This window comes from Pyxicephalus adspersus, chromosome 3 (genome assembly GCF_032062135.1).
Source record: "Pyxicephalus adspersus chromosome 3, UCB_Pads_2.0, whole genome shotgun sequence".
Classification (NCBI taxonomy): domain Eukaryota; kingdom Metazoa; phylum Chordata; class Amphibia; order Anura; family Pyxicephalidae; genus Pyxicephalus; species Pyxicephalus adspersus.
In genome coordinates this window covers 69,945,477-69,965,415 of record NC_092860.1, presented here as the reverse complement: position 1 = coordinate 69,965,415, position 19,939 = coordinate 69,945,477, and the positions used below count along the sequence as shown (strand labels likewise).

Sequence of the window (19,939 nt, the reverse complement as noted above, 5' to 3'; positions counted from 1 at the left end):
GAGTTCCTGACTGAATAAATGATTGTTTGGATAAGCACCAAATGTATGGTTTGAATGGGATCAATACCAATCTGCCCTCAATTAATAAAGATACCCAACGTGAAGCCCTGTTAACACTATGCAAGCGTAGAAACCAGTCCCTTTTCTTTTTTTTTTGTTGAATCTCTTTTATCTTTGTATGTCTCCTTTTTTATGAAACCTTTCCTTTATTTTTTCTTTCAGGTCTGATATATTTTTTATCTCAGGGTATGGGAGTTGTACAATGAAACAAAAGCATGCTATACTTTGCAATAGAATGATTATTTATCATTGTTATTTTAGCTACTCCTGGGTTGAACGATTTCTAATCAATGCTATCTCAACTGTAATTTCTTGACACTATGCAAACACAGAAACCAGCCCCAATAAAGAGAAAAATTTAACTGTGAAAGCAGATAATGACACAACACAATCTGATACAATAAGCACTAAGTATGGCAACATTTTACATGGCACCACCAAGAGATACAAAATTATGGCATACTGTAATTATAAAATTTGCCAACAGGTACTGAAATTTGTCTTCATCTTAGTGAATAATACCATTGAGAGATACTGCTACACTTGGGTTTTCTCTAACTTAGGTACACCTAAATAAATGAATGTTGAGAATATTTTTCCTTTGAACAACCTTCTGTATGTTAATATCCTTACCCCTTAATGAGCACAAATTTTGCAAATGATAATATACATATACTTTTTAACAAAATGTCCTATGCTTTAAAAATCACAAAAATGTTTTTTAAATAAGATTAAGCATTTGAAACTGGTATACAAAATACATTTCTTAGACATGCCCCTATTGGTACATGTACCACATCTATATGCCTACATACTATCACAGTAAAATTTTAGTACATATACTTATGCTGGCTTTGTGTTAAGACTCTGAGTTATTTAATAATAACATTAATAGTAATCATTAGGATATAATGAAAGGAAAATTCTTACCGCTGCCCACCACCAAGCATCAGGAATGCTGGTAAAGTTGGTGCCAGGTATATCATGCTCCACAGAATGCATAAGGGCAGAGAATGTAAACACTCCCATTGCAATAAACAGGAATAAACAACAAACTTGTTGATAGCATTGGCGGATGGTAAAACCAAAGGCTCTGAGGCCAGTGGAATGACGGGCCAGTTTTAGTATTCTAAATATGCGCATTAGACAAATAATTTTTAGCACCTTTCCAAGCTGTCCCACTTGTTCCATTTTTTCAATATCATCACGATGTACATGTATTTCTACTTCTTCTGAGAACCTTTCAAATATGACTTGAATGTAAAATGGCAAAATGGCAATAAGGTCAACGATATTCAGCACTGTTTTCAGGAATCTTTTTATATCCAATGCTGAAAATAATCTCATAACATATTCTGTGGTAAAAAAAATTACACAGATAACTTCCACATGTTCCATATAAGATTTACCATAAAGATTCATGTGTTTCAGTTCCTCTACTGTGCTTAGACACATGGTCACAACAGAGACTAAAACAAAAATGCTGGATAGAATAGCAATGATTTTGGCAGGAATGGATGAGTAGGGATTTTCTACTAGATTCCACATTTTTTTCCGTAAACCACCAAACCACTTGCCTTCAAAGTATTTTTCATGGTCAAGAAAATCTATTTCGGCTTGAAGTTCCCTTTGAATTTTAAGGTGCTCATTCATCTCATCCTGATGTTCTTCAAAAAGACTTCTACAACATTTTTGGGTATAGTTTAAGTTAATACCCCAGTATTCTATTTCCTCAAGGAAGTTAGCAGGGCATAACTCATCCATTATCCAAAGAATACCACTGTGGTAGAAATGGAAAATATAGCAAAAGACAGAAGGATCCCGATCAAAAAAATATTCATTCCTCTGCACTGAGAAGTCATCACAAAAGTCCAGCCTCTTGATTAAGTCCACACAAGTTGCCATTTTTCCAATTCTGGTGACAGGGTATTGTGCTGCTGCATGGCAATCAATCTGAAACGGTTTTCCTCCAACATTGAGGTTGAGATAAAGGTAATTGGTTCTTGAATGAACAAAGCTGGGTTTTTCTTGGTCAGAACACTTCTGAACAGTGAAGCAGCAATTTCCAGTGTATATATTAATTAGACTGTGGGTGTGATCACCAGACTTTACATTAGTACATGGACCTTTTCGTCTGATACACACTTCCTTCATGATGAAAACCTCATTGACAAAAAAATTTAAATGGGAGAGAATATTGTAGCGTGTGGAAGTTCACTTGCTTTGAATGTGTTACCAACTGTTGTTTTTTTTTTTTTTTTTTACATTTAATGTAATCCTTTTCTGGAATAAAAGCGGATAGAAGAGGTGATTTAGCAACGGCTGTCATGGTTAAAAACAGATTTTCGTTAATAGGATTGCCTAAGTGTCACATAAGTACATCAGGACCAGAACAGATTAGTTACATTAACCAAAAATGTGCCAGGGCTGATTTTTACATGAAATCAACCCACAATTTGGTTTACCAAGTTGTGAGTTTATTTCACCCTAAATTGTAAGACTTTACCCTAAATTGCAATACTTACCTTCACAATAGCTAAAGAAAAATAAACTTTTTAAATTCTATTCCGTTGGCAGTTTATCTTATTTTTTTTTATGATTCAGTTCAGGGCATTAATGTTCACAATATGTTGTAGATATATTCACTCATGAAAGAAACTATATTTTTACAAGTAAATTGGATAGCTTTGGGAAGGTCATTTTCAAAGTTTTCAATGTTTTACAGGGGACATTGTGTGAATTAACAATAACAGTACAGAAGAATGTAAGTACCAATGACAGTGCTGTTTTTCTTTTACGTTGTGGAGATATGGAAAAAATGCTTAGAAATTTAGTTTGTATCTATGTTGTGGGTATAGGCTGTTGCAAGCATGTGTGTAAGTGTTATGTACCTTAAGCAATACTGAATACAGGGGTTTCCTTCTAATTTTTGATCCTAATTGGGGCAAAGTGATGACCCTGTAGTCAGTTGAAAGCTTACATTTATTAGGATATTTGATGCTGGAAATACTCTCCAAAATATACTATTGCCAAGTACAATTGCCAGTGACAAGGTGTTCCCCTAAAAAAGTTAACTTATTATCTGGCATGTTCTCTAATTGATATTTAAGTAGTCATGGAACCACTTGCTAATACATTGTGGAAAGTGGGTTTAAAGGGAATCTGCTGGTGAAAAACAACTCCTTTTCTTGGGTAATGTATTAATTGATATGGATGGTTTTGTATCTTTATTTATAAAAATAGTCTGGAGCCGCAAAACAAAACACAGCTAAAAACTTAAAAAAAATTCAATCTTTTTTTAATTTTACCTGTTACAACAGAATACAGCAAACAGAAATGCAGTGTGCATGTGTAGGCCTACTTTGAAATAAATTAAACAGTTAATTATGCCCCTAGAAGCCTCCAGCTTCTAACGTATCATCCTGTTACGTTAGATGCTGGAGGCTTCTAACGTAACAGTGCAGATTTTTGTTGATGTGTGGAGTTTTTTATGTTCTGATGATGCCTTAGCAAAGAAATTTTAGGGGGTGTTAGCCACACGTCCCCCACCTGCACCTTTAATTTTGTTCACCAGTACCCCCCTTCTAGGGAAATTGGGGTTCAGGCGTTAGAAGCCTCCAGCAAATGTATACCTAGGTAGATTTTTTCGATGGGCAGAGTTCTTTATGTTCTGACAATGGCCAAACAATAAAATTTTAGGAGGAGTTAGACACAGGTGACCCCACTTGCACCCACATTTTTGGTTTTGCATTTCTAGATGCAAGCCACCATTTCCTACAGTGCTCTTTTCCTAAGACTTTCTTTCCCCAATGTCTGCTTTTTAGCAGGTTTTGTTTAACCATACTCTACTAAACCTCTGTAAATTGAATGTTATTACAATAATAAGATAAATTGTCTCTGCAAGGAAAACTATCTTTGGCAATCCTATTTTTTTAAGGAAAGCATGGCGGTATCTAAACCAATTTGGAAGCATATCCAAAGAGACAAGAGTCAAGAGACACAACCCACCCCCTTCCGAGCCTGGGACCTGTACGGGGGACGTGATCCGTGGCTCTGGCGGGTGCATCCCCCAGTGGGGTCCTTCTGACCCTGTTCGAGGTGCACCAACCAGAGCTGTGGACCTCCAAAATTTTATCCGGTTGGTGACCGCTGACTTAGACCCCTTGTCACTAACCTTCCATAGTATCTGAAAGATACAATTAAGCTAGTCAAATTGATTGATAACCTCAAAATTCTTCCTAAATCCAAGTGGATTATTATAGAGAGTAGGGACAGATGGTGTTCATGTTTAGATACATCAAATATGTTGCCATATAAATAAATATAAATATATATATATATAGATATATATATGTTGGTGTAAACAATAAGCAGTCAATGTAATTGGCATGTAGCCAAAAACTACTAATTGTAGTTTTTAGGGCCTAGTGGAAGCATAGTTCCAGTTATAAACGGTCAATTGCATGAGTAACAGGTTTAACTGACGCATTTCATCCACTATAGGCTTCTTCAGGGTTATTGGCACACAAATGTTTTTCTTTCTTATTAATTTCCTGTAGTGACAGTGCACTTTTGATGATTTACCACTAGGTGGTAGAACGAGTCTTGTTTTATTAGGAGACCTATATAAAATCAGAAAGCTGAATTTATGAATTAGGATGTATGTTATGGAGGGAGGGAGCTATTCTCTAGTCCTGGAGGGAAGAACTTGGTATTTCTGTGCAGAACAGGCAATGTTGTCAAGTCTGTACAGGTTAGGAGCTCACTAGATTTCTATCAGGAATATCAAGTAGTCGTTGTAGTACTTGTAGTAGGTTTTTTCTGTTCCTTTCCTTGGGTTTTCTCTTCTGCAGTACAAAGACTCTAGTGCTGAAAAGAAAAATGCTCATTTGAGAACACCAATAAACATACCAGTAACATTAGCTTAACCTAATATGTGTAATATCATGTGCACAGTGAGCTTCAACACACCCAGGAAAAATCTGGAACAGGAAGAGCAAAACAGGAAGTGTCTTCTGGAGACATTATAGTATTTAGATAGAGATGCAATTTTACTGCCGGGGTATTACTTTTTTTTTATCATTCACTTGATTTGATAGATAAATTTTGCTTCACCAGGGGGATGGGGTTCTTTTTGTGATACAAGGCGTTTTTGCACCAAACTTACCTTTTGGAATTGTGGCCAAAATGTTCAACCTTTTCCATAACACATTTACCCACATGCTTTTGGGAGACCTGATGTTTTTAATTTTAGCTAATCCTGGATGTTTTTCTTTATAAGGAAAGGCTTCCAGCTTGCAACCCTCCTGAAACACCAAAAGAACACCACCATAGTTGTAGTGGTAGTATCATGATTTTGGGTTCCTTTTTTGAGCTGCAACTGGGGCTTTTGTCAATGTGGAGGGTGTTATGAGCAGTTCCAAAAACCAGTCAGGTTTTGGCGCAAAATCCTCAGGCATCTTTTAGAGCTGTATCTGAGGAATTTCACCTTTCAACATGACTATGACCCCAAACATATCTAAATTAACAAACAGCCTCACCAGAGCCCACACCTAAATCAATTAGAAAATCTATTAGGTGACCTGAAGGAAGCTGTGTGTATTCTGACAGATTTGGAACGCTTTTGCAAGGAAAAGTGGGCAAATACAGCCAAGTCAAGATGTGCCGTGCTGATAGACCCCTACCCAAGGAGACTGATTGCTGTAAATAAATCAAAACATGCTTCAACAAAGTATAAGTACTATAAATACAGTTTAAAGGTGTGCACACCTATGCAACCAGATTATCATACTTTTTTGTTTAATATTTTTCCATAAAACTCACCTGTGGTAGCCACAATCCTTCTGGGAGAATGTCCTCTGGACAGATAGGACGAAAATACAGCTTTTCGGTAACCACTTTTGGTAAAAAAAAAAAAAAAGTGTACAAAGCAAATTTGACTTATGTTAATAAGAAACTTCTGAAACATAATGATAAATATGTTGCAAATATGCTAAATAAGTCTGGAGATAAATGTACAACATAAGTGTTTGTATAATTTTTCCATGTGTTTAACTGTTCAAAGTTTTATGAGAAAAAGTAGTCCTGTGTTCCATTATGTACTTTGATATGCCTTTGATATGTATTTTTCTATTTCTATATTTGTAACTAAAAAAAATGCAGTTAGGCAGAATTACAGAAAGGTTGAAAATTCCTAAATTAACTTAGGCCACCTCATGTCCCAGGACTCTCTTGCAACTCCAAAGGCTGATCTGATCACAATAGTGAAAGAAGAACGGACATACTGGCTTTAAACATACAGTAGACAAGCACTAATATAGCTCTATAACATTGGAAAATTTACCATGATGTAATATTTAAATGTTATTTAATTATTAGCAGTCTGGTTCAGTGCATTTTTGTAAAATCCATCTTTAAGTAACCTATAATTGCTCCCAACCCCACAGTTTTGCCCCTGCCACTTATCACTTTCACCCACTTGTCAAATCAACATTTCAGTTTGTAAAACTTCCACTACATCCATCACTTACTTGTGTAATGTCATCTTATTACAGTTACACTGTACTACTAGTCCTGTTACCCTATACCTCATAATACCCCTATGACCTGCTTTCTTATCAGTATCCCTATGCTAACCAGTAACACACTGCACTCTTAGAGATAATTATTTCTCACTTACAATGCACCCGCTATGAACATGCACCACCAGGTCAACCTACAAGCTTTATGCTAAACTTTGCTATCCAGCTTTCTGTATGCCCACTTTATGCAGCTTCCTTACTTCATAACCCCATGTCAATTTTATATTGCAGGCCCTGGATATTTCCCTTGTTACCATGTCATTCTTAGGCTACCTACACGTGCAATAATTGTCATTAGAAAACGAATGATTAACGACCGATCACGGATTATTTACAATTATTTTGAATGATAGTATTCTGCACAATTCTGTACATGCTGTAAAGAAACGATCGTTCAAAATTAATCCACCAATAGTGTACACACACTAGATACAACCGTTTGAACTATTGAGGAAGTGACGTGTACTGGAGAAAGTGTAATCCACGATCACTGAACAACTGTATACAATAGATAGCGAATGATCGTCACCCAATCCAATCTGCCGGGACTGTCGTTCGTTTTCAGCGACATTCCGCGTTTGTCGGCATAGTTGTTCACTTAATTATCGAATGATAGGTTATTAGTTGTTCATCCAACCATAGTTATTGCAGGTGTGTACGTAGACTTACACTCCACCTTTGTCTGCCCCACCACAATACTTTCTGCACACTGTAACTGCACCTATCAGTGGCTGATTCTCACAATTACCCCACCTAGCTCATTCAGCATCCCTATGCTACCATGTAACAATTACATTGCACCCATGATCCTAGCTCTCCCACTCCTATATCACCCAGACATGGTTACACCATAACAAGCTGTCACCAACCAAAATCCCTTAGAAATGAAGGGAAAAATAAAAACTTTTATTGCAGGCCCCCTTCAGTCAGCAGCTCCCCTGTCATCCAAATCACTGAGCACCTTCCTTCCTCCCAGCACCCTCATCCACCCCACAACCCCACCAAGGAAAGGTGGCCTCCATTATCACACTACAACCACTACTAGACTACATAACTAATCACTTCGTGCAGGCCCCGCCTTTTGTTTCTTAGCCGACATCATTTCCGGGTGCCGTGAATAGGAACTTGTAGAAACGTTTTATGTTTCTGTCTGAAATCCTAAAATAACCCTGTATTGTACTAAAGTACCGAAGTACGGCTTAATAGGACAAACCAACGTGCTATGATACTTACAGGATAACTACGTCAGTGCTATAGTGGCGGCTGCTATTGTTTGGGCTGCTGTCACTTTGTGTGAACTCTTCCTGTCATATTCTCAGGGAAGTCTTAATAAAGAGGACGTCTATCACATCCGGACTACACTGGTAAGGCTTAATATTCGTGTGATAAAGAAACACACAGATTCGGCTTGATATTCTGAGGCTGGATACATAGATATAAATAATATGTTGGTTCTCTAATAACATTTTAGGTTATGTCACTAAATACAGTGTAAGTTCAGCAATGTATGTACCTTCCCCTTTTGTGCTGATAGTTCTCAGTGGTGATTCCCTGTGAGTAAAAATGAGCTCAACTAGTTGTACATTTTGCTTGCATCATGGCCTAGCACTACCTCACACACACAAAATACATTAGTTGCAATATTGATCAATTTTACATTTCTATTCACACAACCTTGATTTTGGATGACATTTTGAAACTGTTTTGGAAGTGTTAAGAAAGTTTACCTCACCCCCCTCCTCAACATAAAATTAGAGAAAAAATAAGTTGAAAAAAGTTTCAATACATAAGTGTGGGTGATGTCATTTTGGGACACCACATTTCCAGGCTAGATGTCACTCTTGCCTAGATGGGGTGTAAGATAGCTAACCTAAAGCGTAAACTCAACATTTTTACATAGAAGAGTAGGCAACCCTTCTAAATAAAGCAAAAATGTTGTTTTTTTTTTTTTAAGTGCAACACCAATATTAAAAAAATAAAAAAGGGTGCAGCACCATCCCTTTAAGTCTTGATCGCCACATCGATCGAGACTTAGTGGGAGTGCAGAGCCTCCCGGGATACCAAAGTTGCGTCATGCATCCTGGGAGGCTCTGGTAGTATTTTTCTACCAAAGGGAAAGGGATGTCAATCTCACGCATGCGCAGTGCGAGGTCGGGTGATGTAGCAAGAAGACAGAAGATAGCGGCACCTGGTGCTTCCTTCTCGCCGGGACAGAGAACAATTTCAGGACGACGCAGGACTGGATCGTGGAAAGGACCAGCACAATCGAGGGATTTGTAGGATTAAAGTTAGGTGCCACTTTTTAATTTTTAGTTTCAGCCTTTTCATTTCTTTATTCTTCACCTTTAACCACTTCAGCGTTTCGCAAATATGCACCCTACTGGAACCAGGACAATTTTTATCTTGGTTTTAACCATATGTTAATTTAGCAGTAACTTTGTCATTATCTGTAATAGAAAATGTATAGTTTCGTTTATTCAGACAAATATTCCCATTGTCACTTTTGCATTGGCTGTGTTCATTAGAACTACAGTGTACCATACTGATTTCACTTTTGGCCTGGAAACCTTCGATCAGTGTTGTCTTTGCTTTGCAGTCAACAGTACATGACCTTTCCAAGCCCTGCCCAGCATCAGAAAAAGAGAACAGGAGAATGCAAGGCAGATAACACAGTTTATTTTTTCATCTTCAATATAAAAGAGAGAAAACAATGTAGATAAACATTACAGGTAAACTTTTAGCAAACAATTACTTTTATGGCTTTTCAAGCCACTTATATTATTGGATTTGTCCTGTCTTCAGCTGTACCCTAATTAGAACCAGTAAAAATGAAAATAGTAAAAAACAGTATTAAAACAGTTTCTACACATCACTCAATTGGGTTCTCAATGTGCTGTCCTTCTCTTGAGGCATCACCTTTTATGTTTTTGTCCATACTGTCTTGCTACAGCAATCCATTAGTCTGTCTAGATGCGTGGCTGTATGTTACATAATGGATTGGGGAATGCCATGCCACCCCTTGATTTAGGTAATACTATATTAAGCCTATTTATAAGGAGTGAGTCAAAGTGCCAGATAAAGCTAATAAATTCCTGTCTGAATTTTTGTAGGCTGTACTTAAGAATGGATATTGGCAAAGTCTGTAATAGATTAAGTAGTCTGGGCATAATATTCATCCTGAGTACATTACATCTCCCAAACCAGGAAAGGGTAAGTTGCTTCCATCTTTGTAAATATTTCTGTATTCTGTATACTATTAGGAAGAAGTGAGTACAGTTGGCATTCAAAAATCCGGCAACCTCCAGGCCTGAGGAGTGCCAGATTTTTGAGGTTATACTCCAACCTCCACACAGGCCAGTCTTCCTCTCGCTGCACCTGCAGACATCTGGCACAGTTCCGGAGAGCAAGCCGCAGGGACGTTTCAAGGTGTATTTAGTGAGGCAAGCAAGACCTAACAGCTGTTTCTGCAGAACAACACCATCAAAACATAAGTGGCTAAACTGTACTACAGTCCCTGTATTAAAAATGCGACCCGAACTTCATGCCGGAAAACTGAAGAAACCGGATTATCAATGGTCAGTTCTTCTACATGCGAGAGTTGCAGGAATGCATGTGCCTAAATAAGACATAGCATGTCTTGTCCATGTAAAGGGGAAATGTGCTTCTAAATTATGCCTTTTGGAGGTAGATAATTGGATATTGTCCTGTATGGGGGGGGGGGGGTCACCCGGGTGGGCTCCCCTGTATGGTACCATTAATAATAGAGAATGGTTTGGTGTATAATGCTAAAATCCAATTGAGGAAATTAGAGGGTACACCAGTGTGTCATAAAGTAACTTTAAGAAAGGACCAATCAACCCTGTCAAAGGCCTTTTCAGCATTGGTCGCAAGCAGCATTGCAGACATTTCTTGTGTATGTATGTAGTCAATTAGATTAAGGGTGTGAATTGTGCTATCCTGGTTATCCGCAAAGGTAAAAAAAAACATTTTATTCAGGGTGTATAAGGGATTGCAGAATAGGCAATAAGCGATTTGCAAGAATACTTGCAAATAGTTTTATGTCACAAATTAAAAACTATATTGGGCAATAACTTGAGCTTAAGTTGTGGTCTTTGTTAGGTTTTACCTGAACTGTTACATGTGCTCGATGTGAATCAGCTGGGAATGTCCATCTGTGGTAGCATTTTAAGCTTCAATAAAATATGGTGCTTTAATTGGGAAGAACTGTTTGTAATAGTTAAGCAACAGCCCATCGGGGCCTGGTGTGTTCCCAGATGCTGCTCTGAATAATGCTCCTTGTAGTTCTTCTGTTGTGATGGGTCCCTGGAGTTGGTCTGAGCTGATTTAAGATACTCTTAAATGCCTATATCAAGGCAGTTTTGGGGCTGGGTGTGAAGTGGTCATTTTTAGTGTTGAGATTGTATAATGAGGAGAAAAAGAAGTTCTTTGGGGAGTTTCCTGCTGCTTCTGGTGGCTTATGATCTTGTTGGAAAACTTGACCTTCTTATAAAACATGAGATTCCCAAAGAATCATTGCATTAGTAACCAAATCTTTGTTGATTGTAAAGGAGTGGAGCTTAGTTTTTAGAGATCTTTAGATTTCAGGCTTTTGTAGCAGCTGGTCATTGAGCCTCAAGGAATAGGATTTAGGAGAGAAGTGTGTAGGGTTTACTGTTAGTGATGTGGGTGAATGATGAAAAAATGTAGTAACCCCTATGGCAGATGAAGAGATTAGCAAGATAGAATGGTGTTTACCAGAAAGAAGTAAGTCCTATGTATTGCCGAGTAGTAGGTGTAGTGGGGTTTATGACCCACCAAATTTCTACTAATCAAGTATGAAAGAGTGTCCTTTAACTTTTTGAGTGAAGAAAATTACAAATGTGAGCCCCCTCCCCCCCCCCTTCTCCTAGAGACATCAATTGTAGGATCAATTGCCAGAATAAAATCCCCTCTTTTTAAGTTACCATCTGAAAACTCATCCACTATGTCCAGGAAGAAACTAAGGAAATTAGCATTTGGTAGATATGTTGTGAAAACTTGGGCCTTTTACCATCAGAAATCTACCCTCCAGGTTAGAATGTACTGCAAGACGTTGCCATGGTGACGATTTAGCTATCAGGATACCAACACCTTTAGATTTGGAGTCTGCTGAGGTGCTATGGTAAGCCAGGTGGAAGCATCTATTCCACAAATTTTGTATTTTGTCATATCGAAAATGTGTTTCCTGTAGGAAAGCAATGTGGCACGTTATAAATGGTCCAGCTCATTTAGGAGAATGGAACATTTCCCAGGGGGGTTAAGACCCTTGATGTTCAGAGAGGTTGATTGGACAGGAGACATTGTATAGATTGGTAATCCATACGGATATTAAAATGAACCTGCAATTAGGGATATTGCCAAGGATATGGGATGTAAGTGGGGGAGGAAGGTTGTGGGTAGGGCTGAACAGTGTGAATTAGGATATGGGGTAAGAAAATTAGAAGGGGCACAAAAAATAGGTGGAGGATTCTAAGTAAAAGAATTTGCTTCAACCCCAACTTGCAAGGAGAAAGCGCCCTATTGGGGGAAGCGGAACTTGAGAGGGAGGGGCAGCGTCATCCTCGAGGCGTATAGCTATCAAGGCTGGTATCGTGGTAAATGACATAAGCAGTGTATGAGATTTGTTACTACCCCTTGCATGTAAAATTTTTAGGAAAATCAACAAACATTAACATTTCAAACAGAAATATTTTCGAACAGTCAATCACATATCCTCAAGGAACTGTATGACCACTGATAAACAGCATGGGTTACCTAAATGAAAAAGCATGTGAAATAAAAATATGTACAGAACAAACTGGCATCAGTATATAAAACAAATCATATACTATAAAGAGGAAAGAAGAAAAGTAGGCCTTTACAGGCATTTGTTATAAAAAATCAGAAATGTTTTAATTTTTCAACATTTCCACCTGAAATCAACAGGGATCCACTATTCTGTCACCTTGGCTAGACATATAGATCCTGTGCTAATTACAAATAAATAATGAACCAGTGTTGCATATATCCACGCACGGGGTTATAGTCATATAATCAAAAAGGTGTCTTGAACCCCGACGTGTTTCACCTTTTGGCTTCCTCAAGATTTTTGAGACCAAGGTTGGTCGTAGGACGACCAATTGTTAATCATCACAATACAGAAAGATGGTAAGTAATGTTAACTATCTAGGTGTCAAATGGTTATGAAAAATATTTTAACTTGGCAAAGTTGTGACCCCACTCAGACAGATCCCTCATCAAATTCATCGAGGCTTATTGGAGAATCTCTGTATGAATTATTCACGGTATAATATACCAAAGATTTCCATATAGCTGTTAGTCAGATTAGATATTTGCGGTGTACTGTCAAGGAGGTTTTGATAAAGCTGTTAGTCTGAGTCTGATGGTTAGTTCTATAGGTGTTCAAATGGACGTTTAGATTACAGGGATGTTCAAGAAAAGATCTTTAGACTGTTGGTTTCTAGTTAGAAGGTGCAAGATGCCAGCAGCCAGTTAGGAAGAGGATATATGTGTGTGGATATATGTAACACAGGCCCATTATTTAATGTAATTAGCATAGGATCTGTATGTCTAACCGAGGTAACTGCATAGTAGATCTCTGTTGATTTCAGGTGGAAATGTGGACAACCTGGAGCCCATCTATAGTCTTGAAGAGCCAATGTATCCAATCTTGAATTACAAAATCCTAGGGTAGGCTGGAATAATGATGATTTTTGTAATCTTGAGGCAGTCCAAGGAGTATTGCAGTGACAGATCGAAGACCATCGAGGTGGGGTAGTGTGTGATTGTTAGTGTTGGGTTCTTATGCTTCTGTGTATCCTGCGGTGTCTGTGTGATTAATTCCTGGAGTTGGTTGTGTTGGCCTGTTGCAGTGGCAGGGGCCTCCTATAAATTGCCTTGGTAGTGATGATGTTGATGAATTGTGAGATCCAACCAGTCAGGAATTTCTATAGGATCCACACTAAACATGGCGAAGAGGTGAGGTAGTTGAGAGTGGTTCTGTAGAGTGAAGAAGGTGTTTTCTTTAGATATTTCAAGGTGGAATGGATGTCCCCAACGGTAGGTAGCTCCTACTGAACGTAATAAATATAGCAGTGGTTTCAATGTGTGGTGCATTCTTAGCGTGCGGCTTGAACCGTCAAAGTTTACAGGGAATTTATTCAAGGCTTTCTGCATTATTTGCTCATTTATTGTATAAAAATGTACCCTACATATTATGTCTCTGCGGTACGTTCCAGATGCATTTTGGGGTCTGTGGACTCTGTACAGTTGGATCTCAACAGTAGGTGATCGGTCCAGTACTTAAAATGGTGGAGACGGTATCCTTCAGATCCACGTTGCCCATGGCTTCTGGTAGACTGCGAAGGTGAATAATATTCCTGTGTTGCGATTTTCCAAATCATCAGTTTGCAGAATTGATGAAAAGTGATGGCGTTTTTATCCAAGTGCAACAGTGATAACAAAAATTATTATTTAAAATGACTTAAATTCCAGAGGAATCCTTTTTTGCACCCCCATTGTTGTTTGTGTTGTAAAGTCTGGGGATTAGCTCAGACCTCAGCAACCATGCTTCTCACAAAAAGGATGTAACAGACACAAGTCTTTTTTAGGATAAATAAAAAAACAGCTTCTTTTCAGCAAACCAGGGGGGTATAAACAACTCTCGATGTGTACTCGGATGGACCAAAGAGGCCTACCTAATTCTTCCCCCTCAGTCTGGAGTCTGGGTTACGTGACAACCTGCAAAAACACAGCAACATATTTGCCCAACAGAAAAACAATGTCGGACTCCCTTCCCAACACACTAGTTTAAAAGGAACCAGCGTCCATATATAGGGGAAATGTACCTTCCGTTCAGTTCACACTGCGATCCTGAACAGTGTCTATGTATGATGTTCAATTAGGGATTTAGCATACTGTGTGAGATTTAAAGAAAGGAGAGTTACCCTCCATTTGCAAGATATGTTTTTTTTTTATCTGGGGTATGTTTATTTCCCTAGTGGTTGAACTTGATGGTGTATGTATTTTTTCAACCTAACCATGTAACTATATGGGTTAGATTATGTTTGCAAAGTCGCAACCAAACATACTACAAAATGTTTGGGGAGAATCAAACACTGCATATGAGCACAAACACCTCATACCAACTGTCAAGCACGGTGGTGGGGTTGTGATGATTTCAGATCGTTTTGCAAATACAGTACAGGGGGCACCTTGCTGTCAGTGAGTTGACTACAAACTCCTCAGGTACTTTACTTGAGTAATGCAGGACCATGATTACAAGCACACTAGCAAATCTACAACAGAATGTCCGAAAACGAAAAAAAATCAAGCAATTCCAATGGTCCAATTGTGGGACCTTAAGGGAGCTACGCATAATTGAATGCCTGCAATCCTCAAACTGAAGCATTATTGAGAAGAATGGGACAAAATTCCTCCACAACAATGTGAGATACTGATATAAGTCATACAGTTAACAAATGAGTTAGGTTAATACTACTACAAGCTATTCCCGGGGTGTACTGGTGGAATCTGCTGTGCATCGTTTTACACCTGAAGTTATATTTGAATTTTAGAACCTAAAGACCAGATGGATGTTTTTTTTTTTTTTTTTTGGAGGGGGATTTGAATCTCCCATTGAACCATGTCCTATATGTGCTGTGAAGGATTGATACCTTGTGACTGGGGAGGCCATTTAAGTACAGTGAACTCGCTTTTATGTCGGCAAACCCTTTTGATGATTTGAGCTCTGTAACATGGGATGGTGTTCCGCTATTAGAAGGTTGGTAATCTGCTGTCATAAAGAGATAGACATGATTAACTACAATGCCAAGGTAGGCTGTGGTATTTAACATAGCTCAGCTGGGCCTAAAATGTGGCAAGAAAATATCCCACACGCCGTATTTTCATCTGTGATGCAACATTTTGACCTTACATTCTTAATATTGTAGTAGAAACCAAGGCTTACCAATATGGGCATTGTGTTTTTCCAATCTTTTTCTAATTGTGGTTCTGTACATTACCTGAATGGCCAACTCAGTCACCTGTTCTGAACCCAATTGAGCATGCATTTCACTTGTTGAAGACTAAACTTCAAACAGAAAGGCCCACAAACAAATAGCAACTGAAAGCCGCTGCAGTAAGGCCTGGCAGAGCATTAAAAAGGAGGAAACCCAGCATGTGGTGATGTCCATGACTTCAAGACTACAGACTGTCATTGCCAGCAAAGGGCTTTTAACCAAGTATTAGAAATGAACATTTTATTTTCAGCTTTTTAATCTGTCCAATTACTTTTGAGCCCCTGAAATGAAGTGATTGTGTTAAAAAAGGCTTTAGTTCCTCATATTTTTATGCAATCCTTTAGTTCAACCCACTGAATTAAAGCTGAAAGTCTGCAGTTAAACCTTATCTGAGTTGTTTCATTTATAATTAATTATGGTAATGTACAGAACCAAATTAGAAAAAAGGTATCTCTGTCCAAATATTTTTGGACCTAACTATATATATATATATATATATATATATATATATATATATATATATATGTGTATAAAAGGAATATGAGTGAAAGAGATAGATATCCTAAATTAAGAACATGGGAACATTTTTCCAGTGTTTAGGTAACATCAATCCTTGGACAATCATTGAAATAACAGATTGGAGCATTAGAGTATAACATAAAGAGAAGAATAGAGCTGAAATCAGTAGTTAGACATTTGCAGTTGCATGTGGTGACATGGATAATCCAGATAACAGTGACAAAATATAGTTAGGGCAGGTTGTGAAGGTTATAGTACTGGTCATGGTTATTAAAGTAGAAAGGGTTTCTAGCTTATTACTTTGTTTAGATAGGATAGATGGTTGCATTTGGATAATCTATTTAGTTTCTTGCTGTAACAGTATGATGTCCATGTCTCCTCTGCTGGGATTAGAGGGAACAACCTCATAGTCCGTGAATTTAATGCAGTTGTCATCAAAACTGTGCAGTGTACCTACATGGTAACTAATAGAAGTTGTTAATAATAATCATACTCGCTTAACCATATAAAATGAACACGTATTACTACAGAAAGGTATTATTGGACTTGCAGCTTGCTTCTCCTAGCTATTATTTTGTAGAAACTAATTAGTTAAGAGAAAGGTACAAGGCCTGAATGGACCTGAAGAGTAATAATTTGTGTTGTAATCTTTGTGAAGTGACTTTTAAAATGATTTATGCTCAAGGCTGATATAATGTGTGTAATAGGTGACTAGTGAAGGTGAGAATGCATTTTGGATGTGCATACATAATAACCCGTTGAATTAACAATTGGAATATTTTGCTTACACATTCAGTACAAGATTACAAATAATGCGGAATGAAATATGGCATACACTTGTAAGCAAGTAACCAGTCTTTTTTATATATAACACCAAAAAGAAAATATTATATTTTTATTTTGTTAGAAAAGTAGTTAATGATTTTGTATGTTTGTAGTTTTCATGATTAGATGTTCTAATGTTCTAATTGGTTTATTACATTTTTTTCTTTTTATTTAACCAGGGTACTTTCAAGTCTTCAAGCAATTATCTCCTGCTTAGGCTGACATATATGTGTGCATTTCAAGTTTCTGCTACTTTGTTTCTGCTTACCATTTGGGATCCTGACATATTTTTGCAAATGCATTTCTAGAAAAGTGATTAAAGAAACTGAAAATCTATATAAATTAAAAGTACATGAAGATGTTGAGAAATCACTCAAACACAGATCTTGATGATGGCCCACATACTTTGCGATCAGGTCTACACAGTCCAGAGGTTTCCATACTAAGACAGACAAACGATTCTTTGTCTCTCATATCCAATTCCTTAGAAATTAGCCAGTCACCTACCAGGACCCTTTTGCAAGACTCAATCAAGAAGCAAAGCCTTTGTACAAGTATCCAGACTCCTTGTACAACTAGTATAATTTGTAATGAAAGGTCACAGTGCAAACATGTTGTTTTTCCAGAAAACCCTACCAATTCATGTACCATCAATCAAGAGAAAATTCAACAACTTTCTGGTCCTCTGTGCTCGGCAAGTGAAAAAATTGAGAAGCCAGTTTCAGTAGACAAAAATGTCAGTGAACAAATATCTCTGTATAGTTCTCAAACGGTGCCTGATCCAGCCAATTTAAATCTTCCAGATTTAGTGCATACATTTTCACCTGATGTAACTAATAAAGTCAATCCCTTGTCTGAGACAACATCGGATTCCTCATGCAATCTTGTGCCTGAGCACACTGTATCTTCGATTTCTAAGCCTCCAAGTATACCTGTTTATTCTTCTATTACTTCACAACAGTTTTTCAGTTTTGTAATTTTTCATGCACCTGAAGACCAGGTAATTGCTAGCAGGGTTTGTAATGTTTTAGAACTCCTTGGTGTTGGGAAAGGTACAACTTTCTGTGAGGGATTTGAGACTCCAGGAGTTAGTCCTCTAACGTGTCTTGAAAATGCAGTGGAAAACAGTGCCTATATTATACTTCTGCTCACTAATGCTTTTTTGCAAACCACATGGGGTGGCTTCCAGAGTACTACAGCAATGATGAACTCTATAGAAAATGCTCATAAAATGGGGAGTGTTATTCCTTTTTATCCTTGCTCAAAGAAACCAGATGGCAAGATTCCATTGTGGATAAAATCTCTGCTTCCCTTGGATGAGAACTCCCCTGTCTTTAAAGATAAAGTGCGTAGGACATTTAAGCAAAATGTGATTAGAGATCAATTTGAGCGCTGGAGACAAGGAATGCAAAGTACTACAGATTTTCTTTGTTTTCAACAGCAGCAAAATATTACCCTACAATGGCCTATGGCTGATACCAATATGTTGCCACAACAGACCCAACCTCCACTCACTGTTTGTCATGGACAGACCCCAATTATTCATATCAGCAATGTTGAAAATGTGCAGATAGGAAATCAAAACAGCATGAACGTTCAGTTTTCACCTAATGGGCAACAAATGGATTGTGATACAAACAATTATCAAGGTTTTGAGAATGACGGCCCAAATTAAAAATGTCAAAAACAAAATTACTTTTGGAATAATGTGTTTTTTTTCTAGTTCTGTAAGTTCAAAAATTACATTTGTTTTCCCTCACATTCTTTCTGTGACACCAGGGCAAATTTGCTAGTGTATGCCACTGGCACAAAAAAAAACAGCCCTCAGTTTCTGCTCCTATGACACCCTGGGTTATGACAGTAAATGAGAGAGACATCTTTTAAATTGAGGAAAACAAAAGGGAAGCCTTCACCTGAATGTACTATGGTGAGCATTTAAGCCACTCCATGTGTAAAAGTCATTGCCCTGTCAGTCAGTATTCAACTGGATTAAGATGTAACCTGTCTTATAAATAGCCGACCCCTTGTACAGTGGAACTTTGAAGAATTAATTAAGGAAGTCATCCAGCTGTGCATACGTGTTCATGAAAGCAGAACTAAATCCTAAATATGGGACAGGTGAAGTTCCTCCTGCCGTAAAAAACCTTATCTGCCTGACTGAAATTTTTTAAATGCATTCGTTTGTTACGCTGCACATCTCAGCCTTTTTTTATTGCAGAAGGGACATGTCCTGTCTGCAATAAAAGTCTTGATTAATTGCAAATTTTGAAAGCAGAACTTTACCCTCCGCTTTTAACTAGAAAACAAGTCAGGTCACTTGACTCTACTGTGTGGCAGTGCTGTGTTAATCAAAGAACATGATGGACACAAATGCAGAACAGAGGATTTGGCACTTTAGCAAGGAGGAGTTAGGTGTGACACTTGACTCATGAAATAGCATAAAGACTAGTCCCAGAGATGCACAAACTTACACAGGTTTCAATTCAGGCACTAAGCTAACTTGAGGTCGTCAAAACTGTAATATTTTGTGATCGGCTGAATCTCATCTGAAATCACAATTAGAAAATAATTAAATGCCTATTTTTGGTGTAAAAAAGAAATAGGAATAATTTGCAATTTTTTGTGTCACAATTAAAAAAAAAATTGCCCTTGTGCAGCTGCATCCTTTAATTGTATACAATTGTAAAACATAGTTTATCCCATTGTTTTTGCACAGCATGGAACTGGTCTGAATCTACTTTTATGACCAGATAACGTTGAAAAAAGGCACACCACAATGAGAAAAAATTGCCAGTGTTTTACAGCAATAAAAAAGCTAAAATTTCCCTTTTTCAATTATCACAAATAGTTTTTTTCTTTCATTGTTGCTAATATAATAAACTGGTTTTCTCAAAA

The 19,939-nt window shown here is 37.7% G+C and overlaps 2 protein-coding genes across 4 annotated transcripts in view; one reads left to right on the top strand and one right to left on the bottom strand.

The window, feature by feature from the left end:
* The window catches only part of LOC140326473 (potassium voltage-gated channel subfamily V member 2-like), a 17,187-nt gene extending 9,211 nt beyond the window's left edge, over window positions 1-7,976 (bottom strand). The window contains exons 1-3 of one of the 2 annotated variants that reach the window (XM_072405100.1): window positions 7,875-7,976; window positions 5,884-5,957; window positions 991-4,929 (exon numbers count right to left, since the gene is read on the bottom strand). In XM_072405100.1, the coding sequence (XP_072261201.1) occupies window positions 991-2,214 (1,224 nt within the window). In that variant the 5' untranslated portion in view covers window positions 2,215-4,929; window positions 5,884-5,957; window positions 7,875-7,976. Of the gene's footprint in view, window positions 1-990; window positions 4,930-5,883; window positions 5,958-7,170; window positions 7,577-7,874 lie in introns of those variants that run through there. The other variant, XM_072405101.1, reaches the window with a different exon arrangement.
* On the top strand, window positions 7,767-19,939 carry LOC140326474 (uncharacterized). Of its 2 annotated transcripts, none has more exons than XM_072405102.1 (2): window positions 7,767-8,005; window positions 17,224-19,939. In XM_072405102.1, exon 2 carries the CDS (start codon window positions 17,397-17,399, stop codon window positions 18,717-18,719), a length of 1,323 nt encoding a protein of 440 aa, XP_072261203.1. In that variant the 5' UTR covers window positions 7,767-8,005; window positions 17,224-17,396; the 3' UTR covers window positions 18,720-19,939. The 2 variants fall into 2 exon arrangements, with proteins under 2 accessions (XP_072261203.1, XP_072261204.1); XM_072405103.1 differs by lacking the exon at window positions 7,767-8,005 and adding an exon at window positions 9,739-9,851.

Excerpts from the sequence above, each read along its gene's own strand:
- LOC140326474 (XM_072405102.1), top strand. The coding sequence starts at position 17,397 with ATGAAGATGTTGAGAAATCACTCAAACACAGATCTTGATGATGGCCCA.